The sequence below is a fragment of the Watersipora subatra genome, chromosome 1, assembly GCF_963576615.1.
Source record: "Watersipora subatra chromosome 1, tzWatSuba1.1, whole genome shotgun sequence".
NCBI classification, from domain to species: domain Eukaryota; kingdom Metazoa; phylum Bryozoa; class Gymnolaemata; order Cheilostomatida; family Watersiporidae; genus Watersipora; species Watersipora subatra.
This window is the reverse complement of record NC_088708.1, coordinates 25,491,045-25,517,661: the sequence shown is the minus strand read 5'-3', so window position 1 is coordinate 25,517,661 and position 26,617 is coordinate 25,491,045. Positions and strand designations below refer to the sequence as shown.

The 26,617-nt window shown below is 35.4% G+C and overlaps 1 protein-coding gene across 1 annotated transcript; it reads left to right on the top strand.

Annotated features, from left to right (window-relative positions):
• Positions 1-11,198: 11,198 nt before the first annotated feature.
• LOC137398551 (neutral amino acid transporter 9-like) lies at positions 11,199-26,348 on the top strand. Its single transcript, XM_068084681.1, has 13 exons — positions 11,199-11,324; positions 11,534-11,657; positions 12,040-12,125; positions 13,328-13,485; positions 14,092-14,262; positions 15,133-15,192; positions 17,767-18,012; positions 18,749-18,841; positions 19,058-19,164; positions 19,839-19,946; positions 20,698-20,846; positions 24,000-24,089; positions 25,703-26,348. Exons 1-13 carry the CDS (start codon positions 11,233-11,235, stop codon positions 25,872-25,874), a joined length of 1,656 nt encoding a protein of 551 aa, XP_067940782.1. The 5' UTR covers positions 11,199-11,232; the 3' UTR covers positions 25,875-26,348.
• Positions 26,349-26,617: the final 269 nt, after the last annotated feature.

The window sequence follows — 26,617 nt, the reverse complement described above, 5'->3', positions numbered from 1 at the left end:
TCATGTGATGATCACTAGCCCACAATGAATTAGCTCCTTACTGCTAGTCCCAATATCAGCTAAGGCTAAAACCAAAGCAAACTTTTTTTTGCTATGAATGCTTCAAGTAACTGTGTGTTTGCACAGTTGTTTGCATATTGACATCTCGCTACAGCCAAGCAACTTGAAGCCTAATATAGTTGTTAATAGTCAACTCAGCTCTTTGATGAACGGTGGCTTAGCTATAAGTATGCATTAGTAGATCAACCCTCTGACTTTTGTAGTACTTTTTATCAGAGTGCAAGTAACACTAGGGATGTATTTTTCATTTGTAACAGATAAAATCCCTCATGATAAGCTAAAAGCACCAAACCATGTGCGAGAGTAAATAATTTTTTATGTTGATCCTTAAAACAAGACATTACTGGAATAGGTGATGCAATGCTATTCATTATTGCTGCAGACTACACTACTTTGGAAAGCACAAAGCAACTAATATTCGTTCCAATGCTTAAAGTTAAACTTATAATCTGATATCTTCTCTGCACACAGCTTCACCAGTGTGTGAATATAAAAACCACTATACTAGTGTTGAGCAGATAATTCCAAGTTACTCAGCTAAAACAATTGATTTTTGCAGACTGCTTTTGTTACATTCTCATCAACACATATCTTAATATAACAAAAGACATTTGTACGTAGAATCCTTTGTTGTGCTAGTCTGTATTATGTTCTCGCTAATTATTCCTTACTCTTACAGTTTCTGTTTCTATTGGTGTCAGAACGGCTGTATAAGTTCCTGCTCAAAAATGATAATTGTGATATAACTTATACTGACTGACACCCTACCCATCCCCACAACGCAATAGACAATGTATTGTAGTGTTTTCACATGTTTACATACTAATACATTTTTTTGTATTGTTCACAACTATTTAGCATTCCAAATTCTTATGTTGTAGAGAGCCATGGTAACGGGCTTCACTCTACCATCTTGAGTTACTTATTCAATAAATAGTGACTAACAAGTTAACTCTCTTACACAACTATCAATAACAATCAAACACTAAACGACATAACACTACAATAATACAATATGGAAAAGCTTGAACTAATACTACCTGCTAATATACCATCTATAAACACTATAATATTACCTTTATATTTTGAACATTGCAGATTTAATAATCACAAATGTGCAATGCAACAATTTGAGCAGTGTTTAGCTATTTTTAGTAGTAAATCGAAAACAATTTTCGAGTCAATGTATCTTTTGTTTGAGATGATCGATCGGGTTTGTGATGCGTAGTAATTGCTTGCAAAGGTAACAACCATCTTTACCATAAGAAGATAAGTCAAATGAATCATTACATAACAGTGCAGGGTATATCAGTCAAGCAAAAACTGTACATATTGTTTTAACCAATCAAGATCATGGAGGAACAATATATAATGTCATAATTACTGGAGTTTTTACTAAACAATAACAATGTCTGTGCTACACCATAAGCTTATGAAAAATAACTCTTACCTGCAGAGTTGTAAAAAATGTTTTCATACATCTGTGGTACCTTGTGAAAAACATGTTGTAAAATATGACTATTGATCACCACAACAAAAGATTGCTCATATAGCCTATATACATCTCTTTTAGACTCAACGTGTCTTTTGTATAACTTCTAAATTTGCTCGGCTGACATAAATTATAAATTAGTAACCCTAACAATATGATTTTAAAAAACTAAAATAATGTTATGAATTTGCTAAACTCAGCTATTTCTAATTATAGCCATATGCATCCAGCTATCCTGAGATTAGCGTAGTAATATACAAGCCAGCTTTCATGGAAAGCCAATGGACTATCACATAACACTGTATATAACACTGTATATCTTCTACACTGTAAGCCAGTGTAGAACATGATGGGTAAGAATATGTAACGAAGGAAGATACCCTAGTGAGAAGAAATAGCACAGAGCACGAGATACTGTCTACAAGCGACGAAACTATATGTGGACATTTGTGAATTATTTGAACAGTAACACATCTCTGTGCAGCTTTAGCTTGCGTAATAAAGAGCCATACTCATTCACCAGTCATCTTGCTTGCAACAATTATAGTTGTGCAATTATAGAGCTAATACTCATTCGGTATCGGACAACTTGTAACCAGAACCCACTTGCAAATGGTTAGTCAGTGCTGACTTCCACAACAATAACACAATTAAAATCCTTTATTGATAGTTTACAACAAGCACGGTAAATACATACGGAATAATATAAGAAAAACTAGATGCGTACATCTTCTGCTTACTCAATTGTGTTATTCAGGCATTCACTAGTGCTTAGGTTTGGCAGATTAATTTTAAGCATCCTTATCAGCGGCAAATAAACTTGAATCAAATGATCACCACGAAAGTTAAAAAGTTAATTAACGATAAGCCCATAGTGCCATACATTATCAGCCAACAACTACGGATTGATTAGTCACGAGATAATAGCAAAATATAACGAGTGTGAGAAACTCATTTATTTTACACATATTAATAGCTATACAGCGTAACACACTATATATATGTAATATAAATAATTGAAGCACAAATTGTGCGCTAGTGACTTATCATAGTCCCATTATTGCTCGGTGCAAGCGTTAAAAATTACTCGAAAAATGTTGTTATCGACAGGTTTATTAGGAAACCATGAGTGAAGTTGTAGCCATCCAATAAAAAACGGTTGTCGGCTTCCCATAGAGCATGGTCAAACAATAGAGCAAGGAAATGATGGCATGTACCCGCTATACTTCTTTCTTCACTCATGAAATCCAAAATCGACTTCGTGATAGTCGAAGTGACGGTATCAAGAATTAGGCTAGTTTTTTAAGTCAGTCTAAACATTAACTTCAGGATCTGAGGCTTCAACCTTTTAACCTAATGTCATTTTCCTGTTTATAAACTAGTGAGATTCGATAAGTTTCTATTATAAACTGATCTATTATTGTTTTAAACAAGTTACACCATATTGTAGATTGAATAATTAACTATAGTAACTTTTTACAAGAACTTTTATTTAAAATGCTCGCGGCTGGCATCCTCTCAAGTGGAAGGCTGTCCATAATCCCAACACAGTAATTTGTTGGGATAGAACAAAATTCTTCCTGTGCATCTATACTGTTTTGCAGTATTATCTGAAAGTATCTTTTAAATATTTGTTTCAAAAGTTATAACAATGAAATTTAGCTCATTTTAATAACTTAGTGAACTATAATTCACAAAAATTAATGATCACTAGAGTAGCCATTAGTGCTAGATAGTCTTAGCTATCTTAGACTACTCATTTTGGTAATTCTTTGGAATAAAAACAATTTTGATAATTTAAAGTTACTTGTTTAAGTAATATACAATTTTTCATCCATTACAATTACTCGTCTTAACTCTACACTGCAATTTATCTTGCTATTGGGGTGAGTTAACTCTCACGTCTAGGTATAAGTTCTCTACCCATTTCTTCAATAGCCTAGTGTTATTAGAGTGTAATTAATTACCTTTTTAGATGTTTACGGATAAAATTTTATTTTTTTGAGATATACCAATTACAACTACTATTGGGTTATGTAGTGGCATATTGGTCTGGCTAATTAAAAATAACAACATCCATTTCTATCATAGCCACGCCGACTGTCTTTCGGAGGTGAAGCAATTGTTTTTAATCATTCCGTTTGGCAGTTACATTATGCTGACTTTGCCTTTTGGGCTCAGCTCACCGTGGCCTGACTATCTTATTGCTAGGGTGTGCACGTTTCTGTTCTAAATAAATGGGTCCGCACTTTAATATAATAATTTGTCGTTCTGACTGCTAGATAATTTTGTAATGGATAAAAAAATCTCTCAACCAGGCCTGTATTCTCTGGGGCGGCTGGCCGGCTAAGCCGTCCCAACTTTTTAGTGATTTTTGGCGGCTCAATACTAAGAATTGCAGTCTAAGCTCATTCACTTGGAATTTCCAACAACTAATTTACTAGCAACTAGCATTTTATATTGTCTCCGTGGTGGTCTGGCCAAATTAGTGATCTTGTGAGACTTTGTTAAGACTTGGAAACTGAACTTTTTGCTTATAGTGGAGGTGTGAAGAAGACCCCCAAACTTGCATTTTCCTTATAACATAACCGAGTCAAAACATCGATAAGGAGCACTATGGGACAGGCTCGTCTAAATAATCTTCTAATATTACACATATATATAACCATGTTGAAATAGATACAGAATCAGCTGTAAAAGATTTTGCCATGGATACATTGACAGAACAAGAGCTATTGCAATAAAGAAGTAATAGCTCTTGTTCTGTCAATGCCCCATACAGATGTCTGCAGTGTGATAAGTTTTATATCGTAATTTTATTAGTGTTCGTTGAATAATGAACAAGTTTCGCTTTCCATAAACCATAAACAATATACATGTATTTATGTAGATTTTGATGCTTACAATTAATTGCATTTATGCATACTTTGAGGGTTGTTGATGCTTAAAAGGTCCAGAGCTTCGGGGTGCTGTCCCCAACCTCGTTGGGGGTTTAAATTGCCCCCTAAACCTCCAGGTATTCATAACTAGTCGCCTAACATTTGCCGCCCCAACTTGCAACCAGGGAATGCAGGCATGCTCTCAACTAGGCTTCTCAGCTGTACTTACCCTACAAAGCTTTTCTGTTTTGTGGCAATGCAGAGAGAGATCAGTTTGGGACTCTGATATGTTACCCTGCTTCACTCTATAACGCTCTAAACCTAAAGACAAATCATTCATGGGCATATCTCTTCTTCCACTAGTCTTATGTCTAGATTCTCTTTTTCTCATCCTCGCTTTGTTAGTTTTTTGAAGACAAAGCTTAGCTTTGTTTGAAGCGTATTTATCAAAATCAGCTAACACCACCTTGTAGAGTTCTACAAAGTTTGCATATAACTCTCTCTTCCTCTTCGTTTGTGCAATCGTTTCATGAAAGGTACACAGCGATAGAACAGAGGTACCTCTCTTGTGTTTGGTGGATTTTTTAGCCTTTAGCACAGTGGTTCCCAACCTTTTTTTGTGCTTTTACCCCTTTGCAAAATTTTCAAATACAAATTCCCCTTCTGGAAAATGTGAAGTGTGAACCTATACTATATTGTATTCACTGAACGGGCTATACAGGTACATATATGTAGGTCAGCATCATATATACATGTATTTATTTGTTCAATAACTGAGAGCAGCATATGTAGTAATAAATCACGTCAACATTATTGTTATTCCAGTACACTCAACGGGTGTAGGGTGAGATTATGAATTTAAATGAGACCGCTCCTGCTGATGCTTCTGTGCAAGTTTACACAAATCAGGCTTTGTTTTTTATAATGCACATCTCAAGTCACTCTCAAGGTCAAGTCGATTTCTTTTCTCATTTTTAAGGTGCAGCATTGATGAAAATCCTACTTTGCGTAAGTAGGTACAGCTAAATGGCATCAGAATCTTTATTGTCTTTCCAGCAATAAGTGGAGAAATGTTTCTTGCTGAAAGCCAAAAACTGGTCAATAGACATTCATCTGAAATCATCTTTCAGTGCAGAAATGTTGACCAACTCAACAAACTCCTATTGTAGCTCTTCTGGAATTTCTTCAACAGCACATTGAAATGGATTTCATATTCTTTTTTCTGAAGGTAGCTCAGGGAAGTAGCATCCAAATTCTGTTATGAGATCAGACAGGTGTTCAGTAATGGTTGCCACTAGACTACCTGGAGCAGGTTTGGTCTTCCAATAGTTCAGTGAGTGTGGGAAAGGATACCGTGTTCCCAGTGCAGGTTCGTGTATGCCACAGTACCAGCTTTGCTTTAAAAGCATCAATGGTGTCATGAAAGACAAGGAAATGATTGCTCCCTTGTAATTTCAAATTCAACTTGTTTAGCGAGGCAAATGTATCAACCAGGTATGCTTTCATAGCTGCCAAAAGTTCATGCTGGCCTTTACTTTTAAGAGATTTCATAACCTCGGATGTAGCTCAAAAAGCCTGCCTAACATGTTTCTCTTGGACAACCACCTTGCTTCAGTATGAAATAACAAAGTTTTAAACACGACATCACTTTCAGAACATAGTGCTAAGAACACTCTGGTATTTAGTGTTGATCTGCTTTGATGTAATTCACAACTTTTATGTTCACATCCAAGTTTGGTTTCAACGGTTGTGGAAGAGTTTTTGATGCCAATGCTTCGCAGTGAATGAAGCAATGCACTTTTTCTATATCAGGGTTCTTGTGCTTAATCTGTTTTACAAAGCTTGATCTACATCCTAACATAGCAGGTGCTCCACCAGTGCTCCAACACTTATTAATTTATTACACTTATTATCCCAACCTAACTTGGCCTTTTTAAGGAGATTGTCAACTATTTTCAACACATCTCTTGCCGAAGTTGTTCTAAGGGCTAACAAAACAGAAACTCCTCTTCAATGGATTTGTCATGCACATACCTACCGTACACCAATAGCTGGGAAAGACTGGCAACATCAGTTGACTCATCAAGTTGTACGGCCCAAAATGGTTATGGTTTAATCTTAGCAACTACTTTCTCTTCAATATTTGCTGCAATATCATCAATGCGTCGCTTCACAGTGTTGTTGGATGCTGGGAGGTCTTTAAATTTTTGCCCAGCTGGTTTTTCAAGTACTATTGATGCGCAGTCTAACGTACATGGCTTGATCAGGGTCTCTCCTATTGTATGTGGCTTTTTACCCTGAGCAATATGGTAGGAAACAGTGTATAAAGCTGTAATAAGTGCATTACTACCTATGAGCATAGATATCTCCATTTGCATCAAGTCTACTTCTCTTTACTTGCCGCTCTTTGGACTAAAAGGAATCCCGGTCGTTCTCAGCTAGTGTGGGGTGATTTTTTTGCGAGTGTTGCTTCAACTGAAAGGGTCTCTTGAAGTCATTTGAGAAAGTTTTCAGGCATATCACACATTGCGGAAGTCGAAGACCGTTTTTCATAAGATACAAAAACCCACAATCCAAGTAACTCTCAGTGTAGGTTTGTTTCTTTGCCTTTGACATCTTGCACTAATTAATAGTTGTAAAAATAAAGCAGCAGCTGAAAAATATTATAAACGACCTAGTATCTGTTTGTATACAATAATAATCATCTGTGAATATATTAATATTTTTTATTTGATCTACTACTATAGATGTATGATTATGTGACTTATTTGCAGAAAAGCAAGTAAGATATAACATAAGTGATAATAGGAAACAATAATGTGAACATATATGTACTTGTTACTAATTATACTTGTACAAAGAATCTTACAGATTTTTTCTTTTACATGTGATGCCGTAGTTGATAAGTGAGGGTGTCCTTGTGTCAAATACATGTGCACGGTGAGCAGCACAGTGTCAAATTAAGCCTTAGTTTGACCTTAGTTACTAATGTCATTAATTAAGGTCAAGCTGGCTTATTAGAATTTTTCCAAATTGTTGGCAAAGATTATTACATTTACAGTACCAACATGCAGACTGTATTACAATGAATGTACAGTAAAAGGTACTTGGTCTACTACCACAGCCAGAATATACATGTAATAGAAGAGGAATGAGAACAGAAAACACATCAAGGATTTTGTTAAGGCTTAAAAGCGCGGTCACAAAATGCAAAATTATAAAAACTAAAATTCCCCCTTTAAAATGCCACATTGTTTCTGGGGGGATTCCCCCAGGTTGGGAACCACTGCTTTAGCACTTCGCAGATCTCTGGCAGTTTTGTTGTATTGCCAATATTTATTCCTCATCTGATGGTGTAACTGGTGATTAGCCAACTTGTCTAGCTACTGCATATTTCACAAGAACATCCCAGCATTAGACGCTTTTTAGTGGTAGCATAAAATACTAACTTTAGCGTACACAAAGGAAATAACCAATCACCATCATATCCTGATCAATCCTAACCCGTAATCAATTTCCTAATTTTTCATGTGTTCGCTATTTCTTTAAGGTCAAATAGATTTACTCAAATTGTGTTTGCTGCTTGGTAAGAAACTGATCAGGCAAATGAAATTTACAAGATATTCTTAGTTGATATGGAGGCTACTGGAAGGACTGTCACTCACACTTGTGGTAAAACATCAACTGCCAGTGCATGGATTGGATGGTATAAAACAATGCCTACCTATTGCCTTAGGTTATTATACAAAATAGATATGTTCACAAAATTGATTGCTACTGTTAACAATGCTTACCCTCTATAAAAGTCTTTTTTGTCTGTCACCGTTGTTCACATATGTACCTCCAGTGCGTTTATCAGTCATCTCCACACTCCAGGTCACTTTTTGCTAGTCACTTTAAAGTTGGAGTCCAGCTAATGTTCTACTCGGTGGTTTTTGCATTGATCAAGATTCTAAGAAAAAATTTGACATTTTGAATGATCAGTCAGGCTTCTAGAACTACCTCCTCTTTTAATCCGAGTCAGCTCTGATCTTTGCTAGAAAAGCTTCCATTCAACTGTAACTCAAAATTTTTATTTCTTTACAAATCTCAAGTTTAATCGGCTGCAAAAGTCGCTAACACTGCTCATCGACTGCTAGCTGTCGATACTTTTGCGAATTTTTGTTGTGTTTACTATGCTTTTTTTGTTTGTTTTTTTTTATAACTTCCTCCAAAATGATTGCCCATGTCTATTCTTATTTAATCAAGATGCACTGTTACAACAATCGCAGTTCTCCTCAAGCTTCATCTTAGCTCTATGCTGCCAACCTAGCTGCCGCTAGTCACGAATCTTTTTGTGAAGCCAGTAGTTTGTGGACAATTGTCAGTGATTATTACACATATTGTACTTCATTTTTGCACTGAATATGGTACAGTTTATACGAAATAAACTTGTTGTGAATTCTAGTAATTCACAATCAGAACATTTTTTGACCTGGTTTAAACTTTTCCAACAATGCATGATGCTTAGCTCTCTACTGACTGGAATAGTCCAAATCTTTAGTATTTAGGATTTTGATGGCTGTCAGAGATATCACACACGGCGCTAGATCAGTTTTCACTTGATGAAATGGTGGTTTGGCTCAGATCATGGTCAACTATGCTAACCTCTTACTTACATGTTTTTAACTGCTCTTGCAGCTCTATCAGGTCTTCTTAAAGCTGTTGAAAATAGTCTGACACTTTTCGAGCGTCACAAAAATGGCCTCTCAAAAATGATCTCACGAAAGTGGCCTCTCAAAAATGGTCTCACATTTTTTTTAAATGTAGTTTAATTGAATTGCAGTTAGAGGCTAAATAATTTTTTTTAAAATTTATCCGAATATTTTGTGCGTATACTTATATTATTGCTGGTTTAATTCTAAAAAAGGTTTCGCCTTTTATCTACTGCTATTACTACTACCACTATTTTTTTGGTATTTACGATTGTATAGCTAAAAACGATCAGTATGAACTGCTGTTTGACATTATTTGACAACTGCATAACTTAATTATGTGAAGGAACACTGCGTACATATGTACCTATTTATAAAACTGCATTGTTTTAAAAAAATTTTGTTGCTATATGTTGGAAAATTCTTGATCTCTAGAGAAACACGATAAGTCGAACAACTCGTATGTTGAAGTGATCATAGGACATAAGACGAGGTGTTACTGTATATTACTTTATAAGTGAATGTGAGTTGCTTTTCCCTTGAGTTGCTGCTTGTCAGTTCCTTAATGCTTCAAAGCGTACGGTTGTTTGTGGCTGTCAACATTTAGTAGCTAAAAGCAGAGCTGATGCGAAAAAGGATAAAAAGGGCGGCGGCTTTAATTTTTGAAAACTTTGATTTACTTTTGAGGTGCACTTTAAATGTTTTTGTACAATTAAATTCTTTGTTCATATCTACATTCAATCAGTATATGCTTTGTTCATATCTACATTCAATCAGTATATGCTTTGTTCATATCTACATTCAATCAGTATATGCTTTGTTCATATCTACATTCAATCAGTATATGCTTTGTTCATATCTACATTCAATCAGTATATGCTTTGTTCATATCTACATTCAATCAGTATATGCTTTGTTCATATCTACATTCAATCAGTATATGCTTTGTTCATATCTACATTCAATCAGTATATGCTTTGTTCATATCTACATTCAATCAGTATATGCTTTGTTCATATCTACATTCAATCAGTATATGCTTTTCAACAATAATTGAAAATCATTTGTCCTTACATCTTTCACAGTATTATTTGTTCAAAATCTCTTGAAGGTAACATAAAAACTACTGAATTAGCAGCTCAATGCTTCAATTCAAAAGTTTGTAAGGAAATACATGTTTAAGGATGTACAATCTTGACCAAATCATACCAACCTAGCCAACAGCTTTCGCTGGTTTTCTGATTTACCTTTTACCATATGTACTAAAATTCATTCTGTGCATTTTACCCTATAGCAGTTTAGACATTATTATAAACTTACCCATACTACATACACTTAACTAAGAACATTTGTTACAATACTAAATGGGCCATTTATCCTTTTACTGAACCAAAAGAGGTAACAAGGAAGGCATAATACATTTCATGGAAATTTCATAAAACAATCAACTATTAACCATGAAATGGCCTAACCTTTAATATCTATTAATTATTTGTTCAAATGTAACATGGTAAATGACACATTGGAAGATAAATAATTAAACTGTATAATTATTATGATTTTAGCTAAGTGCTGATAAGACAAAATAGGAAATATGTTGACTATCGTTAGATTATGCATTCAGCATGACAGCAGTTCCTTTTTGGATTTTGTTCTGGCTGTAGTTGCTAAATTTATTGCTTCAAGACAAGAAAATATCAATAAAGAAAAGAATATATCAATCCGGCAAACATAAAAAGTCTGAGCCGCTCTAGAAAAATCAGAAGCATTCTGGGCCCAGTTGTTGTGGTTACTGACAGTTATCAGACTGTTACTGAATCACCACTTTTAATTATTTACCGGACACCATTATATACTAAATAAGTGTTCAGTACCATGTATGTTACAGCTATCAACTTATTTATAGCGAGCTATCAGTAAAGTTTTCTTATGTGATAAAGCTCGTAAGTCAATCTTGAAACACTGATTTATGTTGTTATGAGTTTTAATTCATTGTTTCAAGTCAGTCTGGAAACAACATTTTCAATTTTTGCATTTTGAAATGCTTGTAGAATTCATGTGTGTACCTTTTTAGTAGGGACTTGAGGCTAAATTGAAATAAAAAATCATGGTTGAGAGAGTCAGCGAATCTTCACCCCTTTTATCATCCTCTTTGACATCATCATCTTCTTCCACTAACCTTAATCGGAGTGGTTCTAGGTGAGTACAAACTAGTTTTAACAGTCTGATATTTTGCAGTATATTGCAGATGACTATATCAAGCATTCGAATAACTTCATAATTGAAAAACAAAGCTAGCAACCATGAATCCAATTTTATCTCGGTGTGTAGATTGTGTGAAATGACTCAGTTAATGTTGTGCTGATTCCCATTGAAAACTTACAACTACCTCAGATTACTTTGAACAGGAGACCCTTTGTGCACACATCCATCAACCATGATTCATACAATGAGGACAGCATTAGAAATGCTGCTGTGGTCAGCAGATACAAGTACTATTGCAGGCTGGCAGCACATCCGGACAATCCTATGGCAAGTTTGCTAGCTTATTTTTGTTCTTGCAGTTTCAGTACATCCCTGCTTGATGGATTTTCCCAAATTCTACTACACTTGGTTACTTTTCATGTCTCATACATGACACAGAGATGTGCACAGCCAACAAGTGTCAGTTACCTTTCATGACTCGTACAATGATATGACACAGAGTTGTCAACAGTCATCAAGTGTCTATTTTTTAAATTTTGTTTTCAATCAGTGTTTTTGCTGTTGACCAGAGTTTGTAGTTTACTAATGAGAAGAATAGATTGGTATATTTACTTATCTAGCCCTAGTCGTTATATTTACTTTGCTGTTACATTAGTATATTTACTTTGCTGTTACATTAGCCGTTATCTCTGCTCATAACTTGTTTTAGGCTATTCCTGATCACGTTCTTCCTGCGGAGTTGTGGACACATGTGCCAGTTACATCAGAGGGAAAGCAGGGCAGCCTTGTCACTATGTATGTGTACCTCTATGGTTGCCATTTCAGTTGTTCAAGCATTTTTATGTCTCTTCTATTATTCATTAGTGGCAATGAAGTGCTAGTTTTTATTTGGTTGGAAAAATTAGCATAGAACGGCTATGACAAAAATTGGTATGAAAGGCTATTGCAAAACTGACCAAATGACGTCTTTGTTGACTACCAAAAATATTAGCACTGACTTCTATTTAACCCTTTTTTATATTATTATTTCAAACAGTTCAACATGGCAAACAGTTCAACATGGCAAACAGTTCAACATGTCAAACAGTTTAACATGTCATCAGCGGCAAACATTGTCACTGTTATCGATCAGATTAAAATGATCCCTCTGTTTCTTAAGTAGCATGTTAATATATTATCTGTGAGTTTTAACTAATGTAAAACTGTAGGAGCCTTTATTGTTCTAATGCTTGTATAACATTTTATTGACATTAGCAATGTTCAACAAAATCATGTGTTTTTATGACACGCCAAACTAGAAAAAACAGAAATCAGGAATTTTTGAGCGAGTTGAAAAAAAAGTGTTTTAAAAGTTGGTAATCTAATAGTATTGAGGAGGAGTCGGGATAGTGAATTGAAGGTTGTAGTAACAGAGAGTTCATAAACTGAAACATACGACAGTAGATGTAGTGTGTTGGTGTCAGGGAATAGAAAATGATGTTTGTCATATTCGTGGAAGGGTAAATACAAATATGCTGGGCAAAGTTTACGCAAGATTTTGAAACCTCTAACACATTTGCGGAAACAAATAGGAATTTAATAGGACAGTCTCAGAATTCAACACTATACAAATATACAGAATGGCATAAGTTGTGTTGGATGACAGTAAGCACTGTCAGCTCGTAGCAGGTGGATGGCAGTAAGCACTATCAGCTAGTAGCAGGTGGATGACAGTAAACACTGTCAGCTAGTAGATGGTGGATGACAGTAAGCACTGTCAGCTAGTAGCAGGTAGTCTCGTCATTTGATTATGAGAAAGTTTTGTAATAATATTATGTCATTATTGATTTTAATGTCACATTTAACAATCTCATTAGCAGACGTTTTGAAAAGAAATAAGAACTATAATTTGCAAATGGGAATTCTTACATTAATAATATTGTTAATCGTTTTACCTTGACATGTTTTTTGTATTCATACTAAGCAACCCCTCACAGTGTTGTATGTGTTACTTACAGTTTCAGCATATGGAACACTATGATGGGAACCTCATTGCTTAGCATGCCTTGGGCCATTGAACAAGCTGGTTTTGCCCTCGGAGTTTTTCTATTGATTCTGATGGCCTTGCTAACCCTCTACACTTCCTATAGAGTGATGAATTCTGTGGACACTATAGGTTGGTGGCCTTTGACCATCACACTTGTCTTTGGTCGTGCGTTTTGGACAGTTTGTGCTATTGAAGTACTGATAGAGTAATACTAACTACTTATGCATGAGTGTGTGAGTACATGCGTCCAAGTGAGGGTAGATGGAGGATTAACATAGAGTTTGCTTTGTGGCATTTTGTAATTGTTTTAGTTGGTTCCTGTTATGCGTTGCTGCCTCTGTCTTTCTATTGAATCAGTGTTGGGTACTATAATTTGATCTTAAAGCATAGCAGTTGGATGGTTTGAAAGGAACATATTAGAACACTTGCTGTAGCTGTCATTATGTGAGAGGCAGAGATATGGAACTTTGCTATTAAATGTTTTGTTATTTCTTAAACATGTTAGTTGCCTTTTATAGTGCCCATGTTTGATATATCTACTAATGTGACCTTTCATATTTCCTTTTTACTCTTGTTACAGTTAGTTCTGTTGTTGGCGATGAAATGGTATTGGTCAGTTTCTTCATTTAATATGGCAATCATCGATAGATATCAGATAAAGACCAACTTTTGCAAATTTAGAATTTCAAAGTTTTGGTGGGCATGTTGACTTGGTAAGACACATTGTACTTGTAGCTAGCAAAGCTGGTCAAGTGTTGGAATTCTCTGATGTCTGTAAAGAATATCTGGGACGGATTGGTGAAATATCATCAGTAATGTTCTCATTTGTGGCATTGCTAGGTGCTGCAGCAGTTTACTGGGTGCTCATGTCTAACTTCCTCTATAATATAGTCTGCTTCATATATGGTGAGTGTTCATCTCTCTATAATATAGTCTGCTTCATATATGGGGAGTGTTCATCTCTCTATAATATAGTCTACTTCATATATGATGAGTGTTCATCTCTCTATAATATAGTCTACTTCATCTATGGTGAGTGTTCATCTCTGTATAATATAGTCTACTTCATATATGGTGAGTGTTCATCTATGTATAATATAGTCTGCTTCATATATGGAGAGTGTGCATCTCTGTATAATATAATTCACTTCATATATGGTGAGTGTTCATCTATGTATAATATAGTCTACTTCATATATGGTGAGTGTTCATCTATGTATAATATAGTCTGCTTCACATATGGTGAGTGTTCATCTCTGTATAATATAATTCACTTCATATATGGTGAGTGTTCATCTCTGTATAATATAGTCTACTTCATATATGGTGAGTGTTCATCTATGTATAATATAGTCTACTTTTATACAGTGAGTATTCATGTCTGTATAATATAGTATACTTTATATACAGTGAGTATCCATGTCTGTATAATATAGTATACTTTATATACAGTGAGTATTCATGTCTGTATAATATAGTATACCTTATATACAGTGAGTATTCATGTCCGTATAATATAGTATACTTTATATACAGTGAATATCCATGTCTGTATAATATAGTATACCTTATATACAGTGAGTGTTTAGGTCTGTATAATATAGTATACTTTATTTGCATGTACAATAGTGTATTTAATTTAAGCTCATAGCATTTCTCCCCGTTGCATTTTTACTGAGATACTTTTACATGCAGTTTCACACTAAAGTATTGTTAAGCATATCCGTGTATATTATCCGCAGCTCTCACTGTTCATATTTTTATACTTTGCTGTAGCTGAAACCAAGGAAAGTATTCCAAGCTCACGGTATAACAGCAGCAACTCTTATCATGATCGTAAGTAAAATATGTGATTTTCAATATTATCTTATAGATGGCTTTTTATTTTAATTTTATTTTCCGTTGCTACTTGAGTAAATACTTTGTATAGTCTTGTTAATATTCACGTCACCAAACCCCTGGATACTTTAAATTACAGCAATTGAAGTGCATAGAGCTTCACATGATATTTATGTGCATTGATTTTCTATTTTAATCATCAATTCTCATCCTGAAACTGTTTTGTTTTGGTTTTTCACATTCCTAAAACTATCAGTTCATATGCTTTAAGAGTTGTCTTACCTATAGTTAAACGTTTCATTGATATTTCCTTGGCCTTTTAATTATGCTGTCAAATATTTTACAGTTGAATTCAAATATTAAAATACATCACTTGTGGGATTATCGTGATACAACTGCCACTCTGTAATCCATGTAGCTCTGCACTGTTCTGTATCTTAGTTTTTATCTCATAAAACTTTTTGTTTCCTCCTTTAATCGCATATCTACATGTAACCAAAATACTTCTTGTAGCTTATATATACAAGGTGTAATCAACATATCTACTTGTGACCCAGGTATTATGTACTGGGTGTAGTCAACGTTCTTGCATGTAGCCAGTCTCTTCACTGTTAGTCAACCACCCTTAAGATCTGAATGTTGTAATGAAAGTCTTTCTGTAGTGTCTTGTTTTTTTTATCAGAACATTTTCTTAATTTCTGATTTTATTCCAGTGTCATGATTGACCGTCATGAATGATCCAACTAGCTCTAGGTTTGTACTTGTCAAGTGTTTCTCAGAAATCCTCAACCCTCCCAGTGAAATGCCAGGCAAAATGATCACCCTGGCTTCGGATAGGAAGCATTGAACTTATTTTAAATTTCTTTCTTTTATAGCAGCAATTTTTTTCTGTTTCCCCATCTCAGCTGAAACCCATCATTGTCCGGTACTTCAGACATATGTGCTTCAATTATCTTTCACTTACAGCAAGTTGCCGTGTGTGGCTCAATTTGTCCTGCTTATACTCTCCTACTGCTTATTACTTAGTAGTTGCTGTGCCTGGCAGTTTCGATGCTTCTGGTTCAGTGATTTAATTCTGGACACAAGTTTGCTCAACTTACTATTCTGGTTTATGGTAGAAATTAATTTCAACAGCCTTCTCTTGACCTGACAATTATTGTTAGTGCCCATTTACTCCACCTAATTAGAGAGTTTTAAAGGTTTACTTGCAACAAAATTCACATTACAGTTATTTGTTATCAAAAGATTCACCATGTCTTACTCTGTTGTGTTGTAGGTGCAAAATATGTGGAAATGTGATTAAAAGCTCAAAAACAAACAGTTAATCGCCGCCATCACGAAACCGCCGTAGATTGGAATCAGTTTATTTCTCTGACGTAGTCATTCCATTTGACTATTGTTTTGACATGTGATGTTCTCACGTGAATTGAAATTCCAATAAAAGGCTAAATATAAAACTTCTCCGTAGCACTAGTTTATGACAAACTCTTCGGGTTTTACCGAAGACCTCGTATCAAATATAGATGCTCGCTACTTTACAGTTTTGTTTCGGCTTGGTCTAATCGTCTAGTCGTAATCTGATCATGTGACCCAAACTTCCTGCCAAACAGCGCGAATAATTTCTGCAGCATTTTTCGGTTATCACAGGTGACCAACAGGCTCGACATGTTTATCAGACAATGATATGTACTCCTTCGAGCTAAGGTTAAAATTAAACGATTTTTTACGGTAAGTTATAAAATATCAGTGCTGAAAGTGACAGCATTACAACGACGATGAAATAGACGCGTGTGAACAATAGACATGGTTTTATTGAATGCGTGAAGTATATTTGCGAAAATATTTCGACAAATGAGGTTGCATGAAAGTGTAAACAGAAGCAATCTCGTTCATCTACATCCCATTTGAGCCGTTTTGGAAAGAGATTCTAATCTCCGGCGGTTTTGTGATGGCGGCGATTAACTGTTTGTTTTTGAGTGTTTAAGAGCTTATAATCACATTCCCACATATTTTGTACCTACAACACAACAGAGTAAGACATAGTGAATCTTTTGATATCAAATAACTGTAATGTAAATATTGTTGCAAGTAAACCTTAGGTAAGTTTTTTTAAACCTCCTTTATAAATAAATGCCAGCATTTGTCCTTGTCATCTGCTAGTTAAAGTTGATTTCTGGAAACAATAAGCAAGGAGCTATCTCCTTTTTTAGAGATGTAATAGATTGCAGACCGCTTATCAAAAGAATACAAATGGATTCTTCACTATTACCTAAATTATGTTAAGCCTAGTTCACATTGACCTCTAAACACGTGTTAGTGACATATAATAGGGACATATATTTCTGATTAAGCTCAACAGTTCTGTCTGTGTCATGCGGTTTTGACATGTGAACAGAGATCAATGTGAACCAGGTCGCGGTGTATTTGATATTAACCAAAATGTCATCTAAAATGATTCCCTTTATTTCACACATACAGGTATTGTTCTTAGCTGCAGACAAACTTTTCACCCACTGCTTGGAGATGTTCTCAGGCAGCATGTCGCTGACAAATCTTTCTTTTTTATTACAGCTTATATAAATTGCACTGACGAAAACTTCCTATCAGGTGATGACTTTAGTGAAATCTCAAGCCTGCATTCTTGGAACTGGGAGGATTTGCATAATGGGACGAGCGTAGCTCCACCCAATCCTTCCGACGTAACCTTCCATAATGTTTGGGATCTACAAAAAACTGTTCCCTTCTTTCTTCTTGTAATTCTCGTGCCCCTTATCAACTTCAAGTCTCCAACCTTCCTCACCAAGTTCAATGCTTTAGGTTGGTCAAGCCTTGCCCTCGACAAATAACCCAATTGTATAGGTCTGTCATTATTAGTAAGTTTTCATACAGCTATTATAGTGTAGGAACGTTTGGGTGCGCCAGTGCCAAAGGGATACACTGGGTCGACAAGCAGATCATGTTTCCATAGGGTGCTACAGTGGAGTGATGGTTGTGCGACGTCTTCTGCCATTTTCAGTTACGAGTAAAAGCTGATAGATTGGAGCATTTCAACAACAAATATTTCTGCGTATAAAGCAACACGAAAGCAAGACCTACGCGCGCGCACAAGCGCGACATCGTTGGTTTCTGAGGTTGTTTCCGTAGCACAATGGTGGCACATTGCACAGGTGTTTCGCTTCTAAACAGTGACACTGAATTCTGACAGAATGAGAGCTTCACAGCTGTTTGAATGATGGCATTGCAGCATCATACGGGGGAGGGGGGGTGTTGCTACTCTATCTCTGTAAGAAAACTTATTATATGTCCTTCTGCGCAAATAAATTTTAGCTAGGACACAGATCTAATGAGATTGTTTGATAGAGGTGGTGTCAGTAATACACCCGTATTCTAACCTCGATTGCATGACATCGGTAAACAGCATCCTGTCATGACTTCCTTTTGGCAATCTTTGTGATCAAGATCTCTTTCATGAATCTAATTGCTTTGTGATAGGAAAATCAAATGTCCTTGCGGATTGTTTATATTTGTTATGTTGATCGCTTCTCCTGTTTAGGAACTATATCAGTTGTGTATCTGCTTGGGTTCGTCTCTTACAAAACTGCCCTCTGGGGATTTCACATGGACTTCACTCAAGTGCCAGGATATTGTGAGTATTAAACCTGCTCAGTAACTCAGCAACATTTGTTTTGTTATAAAAGTCAGTTCTGCTGGGTATGAAAACATTATTATAAATACGCCATGTTCACAGCACAGGAAATCATGCAGATAGATGATATAGATAATACTTTATACAGATTCTACAAGCGAGTTATTTTGTAGTAGATTCATGCATGCAATCCATGAGTTTGTGGGTATATTACAGACGCCCGCCTCTCATTTCCTGCCTTGACAGGGGTGGCCTCACTCGCTTTCTTCATACACAGCTGCATACTCTCCATAGTGAGGAACCAGGCAAAGCCAGAACAGAATGTGAGGATAAATCTTGATTAACCTGTAATAGTAGGAATAGCCTGGGTGCTTCATAGATGCTTTTTAAAGGGTAAACTAGTGGCGTGTAACTTAGGGTGGGGCAGCAAAATGCTCTCATCTTTTAACGGTCGAAAGAATAACAGCTAAAGTTTAATATCGTCTACCTTGAACGCTTTTTAAAGTTGTCTTCTACTCGCAACTTGAAATATGCATTGTAACCACTTCTCTGTTACTTAGCCTTAGGAGTATCTACTCCTATTAAACACATTGTCTAAAGGTAAATAACATCAGCATTTACTGGTGACACATTACTGTAAAACATTGTTTTTCTTCATCAAAAAGAATGCTGTCAGCCTTGACAGTGTCTTCAGTTATTTATCATATGAGATTGGCCGGATTTGTTGTTAAACCTTTTGTAGTAGTCTTCTCCTTTTTAGCATTTCAGGGATACATGTTCCTAGAATCCCCTGTTCTCTCATGTGTAACTACATGTACTTGTGTTCCATCCCCTCACTCCCTCCACTCCTTCCCCTGTTAGTCAAATGTGGCTTATGACCTTACAAAATTCTCATCATGTAATATTGGTAATCAGTTGTAACCAGACTAGGTCATTGTAAAGTTTTGCTAGCATTTTATGAATCACTTTCTTTTGAGTATATTTACATATATTTTAGGCTCGAGATCTGACAATTGCCTTCATATGTGTAACAGTAACATACTGTTTTGCTGGCGGCATGTTCTACGCCGCTTGGCCTATGATTAATAAAGGTTGCATTGACCAGGTATGGAGTATATTCATGTGTCTTTTCATCTTTGGCTTTATCTGTATCTTTGTAAATGTTGTCAAAATCTTGCGTAAATAGTCATTAAATTTTTATCTGAAAACACATTTTGTTTCTACAATTAGTCTTGGAGTGCTACATTTGTAATTTTGTTCGTATTTATTGTTGTCTACTGAAAATGTCCTGAACGCTAGCTTCTTCAGTTGCCTTCTTTTACCTGCCTTTTTCATATGCCTTCTCTTACCTGCCTTTTTCAGTTGCTTTCTTTTACTAGCATTTTTCTTGCTGCCTTTTTAGTACCATTTTAGCTGTCTTCGTCTGCTGCATTCTCCCAGCTGCATATTTTTGCTGCTGCTTTTTTCACCCAGTTGTCTTCTGATACTATCTTTTGTCATGCTTCCTTATACTCATTGCGTATTCGCTTGTTGTCTTTTTCAGTCTGTTCCTTTCTTTGCCAGCTCTCACCAAAAGTAGCTTCTCTTCACTATTTTTGTGTCTTTTTTGAGCTATCTCTCCCCAGTTTGCCATTAAAATACTTTTGTATGAATGCGTACTTTGGCGAGGCTGGAGGAATCTTCATAGCATCAAAGGCCAACAAATCAAATCTAGGCATCAAATCTAGCTTCTGTTGCTTATTTTTACCTGCCTGTCTGATGATGCATGACATATTTTAATATCAAACATCCAGATCTATGCTCAACTAAACATCTTCTCTAAAAATTGGTTCAATTTAAAATGAAATGCATTGTAGAACTTTTTGAACAACTTCCTGCCAGGAGACACACTCGCGTTTGTAGCCAGGATCTTCCTGTTCGTTCAGATGACCACAGTCTATCCTCTTATCCTATACATCATGAGGGTGCAAGTCATGCATGTTATATTCGGTTCCATCTGGCCCAGGTAGACTCTTCTCTCTCTCTCTCTTTGTGTATATCTCGTTTGCTGAATAATATTCTATGAAATTCTTCTTAAACATATGAGCTTCAGCTAGATCAGGGTTCGGCAACCTTTTTCACTCAAAGAGCCATTTTGACCCGTTTTCCACAAGAAAAAACGCAGTGGGAGCCACAAACCCTTTTTAATATTTTTAATTTAAAATATACTGCTACATGTAATTTTTTTGTTTAGCTTTTGATGCTTTTATACTATGTTTACACCATAAAACGAAAAAGTTTGGTATGTGTAATGATTTAACTGCTGAGAAAAAAAATTACACTTGCAAAAAACAATAAAATGATTTTGGCAGTTTTATTGGCGCATAAATTGTTATAAGGTGTACTACCTGTATTAGCATTGTTGTTTGTCAGTAGCGTTGTTGATGGTATTGCGGACCTAAGTGGCTGGCCAGCCTTACTAGATTTCTAATTGTTTAACCCTGTTCGTTGACATAATATCAGAAAGTATGTCGTAGCGATTTGGCCCTCCGCGCGAATCCGGTAGTACGCTTTTCTGTACTTTTATTTTAAAGTTAAAGCTGCGTGACGATCATGTGGTAAGGTTCTAGTAATAATATAACATAAGTAATGACGCATAACAAGCGACAATGTTTGATTTATCACCATAATTACCATTTTTTAAATTATGTTACAAAATCTAGTGATAAAACATCTACGTTTTTATGGATTACTTGGAATATGGTAAAAAGGAAAAAAATCCAAAGTCAAAGGAGGCTGCAGTGAGGGGATGAAAGAGCCGCATGTGGCTCCGGAGCCGCAGGTTGCCTACCTCTGAGCTAGATCATACTTATTGCTATGAAAATTTCACTAAGTCTACTTAGATATGAAAATGTGACTAATTACACATAAATATGAAAATTTGTCCACGTACACATGAATATGAAAATTTGACTAAGTACACATAGATATGAAAATTTGACTAATTACACATAAATATGAAAAATTGACTGAGTACACATAAATATGAAAATTTGACTAAGTACACATAAATATGAAAATTTGGCGAAGTACACATAAATATGAAAATTTGACCAAGTACACATAAATATGAAAATTTGGCGAAGTAAACATAAATATGAAAATTTGACTAAATACACATGAATATGAAAATTTGACCAAGTACACCTGAATATGAAAATTTGACTAAATACACATGAATATAAAAATTTGACTGAGTACACTTAGATATGAAATGTTGTATACGAGTTTCCCAGGATTTCTTTTATTTTCAAACAGATAGCTTTCACATTGCGGCACAAAATGCTGTAATGCTTTCACTAAAACAATCCATGGATACTTCAGTTGACGACAACTGTTTTTAACACATGTGAAGGTACATTCTTGAGTTTCTAGTCAGATGGGTGTTCAAGAGGCTGGTTCTCAGCAACCAGCCTTAAACCAAATATTTTTGGTGACCTGATGGAAGGCACCGAGCAAATTCATGGGAAGTTTGGATGACGCCAGCCAGAAATGTGGAAGTGTATACGCAGACTAACAGACGTACAATGACAAAGTGGGATATATTAATAGAGGTATTAGACAAGGCCAAACTACACTGAGGGTGATCTATTATAAAAATATCAACGACTGTTTCACCAAACTGCAAATTTTTTATTTTGTAAAAAATGCAAACATCTTGGTACCATTCACGCCAAATGTTCAATTAACACGATTATAACATGATTATGGTAATTTACTTATATGTGCTCAGCCAAAAAATGTTAAATTTCTCAAGTGATAAGCATAACAAATGTTGAGAGAGGTTAACATCGAAAGCAGCAGTTATTATAAATGAAGCGAGTGAAATATTGTGAGTGATAAATGGAAAGGATATGAGCACTATAATAGCTGCCACACTCATCCTAAAGATTACACAAGTTGCTCGATGCATTGAGTTTGTATTTAGTCATGGTTGGTACACATCGTACAGTGTTGATTTAGTCATGGTTGGTATAGATCATACAGTGTATATATCGTAATGGTTGGTGTACATCATACAGTTTACATGTATATCTAATCATGGTTGGTACCGAACATACAGTGTATATCTAGTCATGGTTGGTGTACATCATACAGTTTATATTTGGTCATAGTGGTGTACATCATACAGTGTTTATATATACATGTAGTATATGGTATGTATAGTGTATACAGTACAATAAAGGCTAGAGTCTGCCTATATCGTTTCTTTAATATTTTCTTATCTCTACAATATAGGGCAACATTTTAGTTGCATTAATGTATCATGTATGGCAGTATGCACATGTTTCATGTATGGCAGTATACACATGTATCATGTATGACAGTATACACATGTATCATGTGTGGCAGTATACACATGTATCGTGTATGGCAGTATACACATGTATCATGTGTGGCAGTATACACATGTATCGTGTATGACAGTATGCACATGTTTCATGTATGGCAGTATACACGTGTATCATGTATGGCAGTATGCACATGTATCATGTATGGCAGTATGCACATGTATCATGTGTGGCAGTATACACATGTATCATGTATGGCAGTATACACATGCATCATGTATGGTAATATACATATGTATCGTGTATGGCAGTATACACATGCATCATGTATGGCAGTATACACATGTATCATGTATTTCAGTATACACATGCATCGTGTATGGCAGTATACACATGTATCATGTATGGCAGTATGAACAGGTATCATGTATGGCAGTATACACGTGTATCATGTATGGCAGTATACATATGTATCATGTATGGCAGTATACATATGTATCATGTATGGCAGTATACACATGTATCATGTATGACAGTAGACATGTGTTACTCTGTATTTCTGTACGTAGTTTGTTATTTTTCACTAGACGTTTGTGTCATGTGTTCTGCTAGGTGTTTGTATATATCGCATATATCACAACCTGTTTTTCTATCATACTAATAACATCTGCTAGTCTTGGATAACTACTGTTGTCATAGGAAATAATCAAATGTACTTCAAAAGCTGATATAATGTGTTATTGTATTTATGAAATCAGGAAAGATACGGTGTTTGTTCATCTTGTAATACCAAAGAATGGTTAAAGTACGCATCATATATTTTGTAGCTGGAAGCATGTTGCGGCATTGAATATTGGTATTGTTGGTATCTGCCTCATCTTTGCTAGGTTTCTCCCTAAAATAGGATCCATCATAAGGTGAGTCCCTTATTCATTTTTGTCTGGCATCGCGAAGGGCGACTCAGGCAGCGTGTGAAATTACACCAAGTGCCATAGGATATTTAAAGTAGAGGTTGAGTTTGAATATTGTAGTGTTAGATTGAGTACTTTTAACTCATAGACTGAGTACTTTAACTCATAGATTGAGTACGTTAACTCATAGACTGAGTACTTTAACTCATAGACTGAGTACTTTAACTCATAGACTGAGTACTTTAACTCATAGACTGAGTACTTTATCTCATAGACTGAGTACTTTAACTCTTAGACTGAGTACTTTATCTCATAGACTGAGTACTTTAACTCATAGACTGAGTACTTTAACTCATAGACTGAGTACTTTATCTCATAGACTGAGTACTTTAACTCTTAGACTGAGTACTTTATCTCATAGACTGAGTACTTTAACTCATAGACTAAGTACTTTAACTCATAGACTGAGTACTTTAACTCATAGACTGAGTACTTTAACTTATAGACTGTGTGCTTTAACTCATAGACTGAGTACTTTAACTCATAGACTGAGTACTTTAACTCATAGACTGAGTACTTTAACTCATAGACTGAGTACTTTAACTCATAGACTGAGTACTTTAACTCATAGACTGAGTACTTTAACTCATAGACTGAGTACTTTAACTCATAGACTGAGTACTTTAACTCATAGACTGAGTACTTTAACTCATAGACTGAGTACTTTAACTCATTGACTGAGTACTTTATCTCATAGACTGAGTACTTTAACTCTTAGACTGAGTACTTTATCTCATAGACTGAGTACTTTAACTCATAGACTGAGTACTTTAACTCATAGACTGAGTACTTTATCTCATAGACTGAGTACTTTAACTCTTAGACTGAGTACTTTATCTCATAGACTGAGTACTTTAACTCATAGACTAATTTTTTTAACTCATAGACTGAGTACTTTAACTCATAGACTGAGTACTTTATCTCATAGACTGAGTACTTTAACTCATAGTTTGAGTACTTTAACTCGTAGACTAAGTACTTCAACTCATAGACTGAGTACTTTAACTCATAGACTGAGTACTTTAATCAATGTGGTTTGTTTTTTATTTTTATGTTGTCATTGGAAAAGTCATTTAGAAAAGGGCTAATACAGTATAGGCCTAATATATTTCTAGAGTATATCTTTTCATGTTCCATCTATCATCACAGCTTGTTTTCACAATAGCAAGTAGTTTTGGTAGACTTTCGCTTACTATAACGTGCCATCTCAAGTGGCTCTTTATCATATCACTTATTTTTATATACGTAGACTATCTGTCATCCTAACATGTTACCAGTATAAGCTATTTGTTACTGTACTATCACTATAGGCTATCTGTCACTCTATAATGTTGTCAATATAGACTATCCGTCACCCTAGCATGCTGCCAATATCCATTATCTGTTAGTGTAGTATGCACATCAATATAAGATCTTTGTTATTTTAGATATTATCATTTGTTTTAAAATATCTCTCACCTTCAGACACGCTCATTTGATGTTTACTGTTTTTACATAGTTTTAACCCTACTGAATGTGTTGGAATTGTCGTCAGTTGGCTGCCATTTTGTGTTTTACAGATACACTGGTGCTTTCTGTGGACTAGCTTACGCCTTCTTTCTGCCCGCCACAACTTACATGTTATCAGAGAAAAACAAAGGTCAGCTGACTCGCACTAAAATAGTTTTACACTCGGTGCTGATAATTGCTGCACTGGCAAACTTCATAGCCCAATTCTTAACTAGTGAGTAGTCTCCATCCCTCAATGGTCGTCAGATTTTGGACTACAGCTCAAGACCTCTAATCGCCTGTGAACTTGTCATGACCTCTATTATTTTTATTGCGCATAGAAGCCTGTGAATGCCATTAATGGTTATGCAGCAGGGAATTATTCAGATGCTCGTATATCTTGATCTCTATATACATTTATCTGGTTGCTCAATGTTTCTATTATGATATTCGTATGACGTTGTGTCTTGATACAATTTTTATTTATCCACAAGCCTACATGCCTTCTAGGAAGATTTAAATCTTGGCGAAATATCTAAATATTTTGGCAGCATTTTTATAGATTACTCATGAATGCTCCAATGATTATCCTAGTCCAATTATATGCATTATATATAATAGTCTATTTTTCTTTAGAATCAGAGATATTATTATTTAATTATCAACACTCTTTCAAATGTGGTGCATCAATTCTAGAACTTTTTCTAAATGTCATGAGGTCCTATCATCAATAAATGATGAGCATATTTTGATGTTATATTACTTTAAATAACTTGTAGTTAATCCCAGAGAGTCTTTAATGCTGTCACTGCTGATAGAAGTTAATATAACGCATTGAATATGACTACCGTCACATTAGTGTATATTCTTGATATGTTTAGCGCATTTTCACTCGCTAAAGTTGCGGCATAGTAAGGTGTAATTGTCTCTGTATGGTAGCCATGGTTCAGTGGCTAGTATGCCGGCTCTTGACCAGTAGGTCGGTG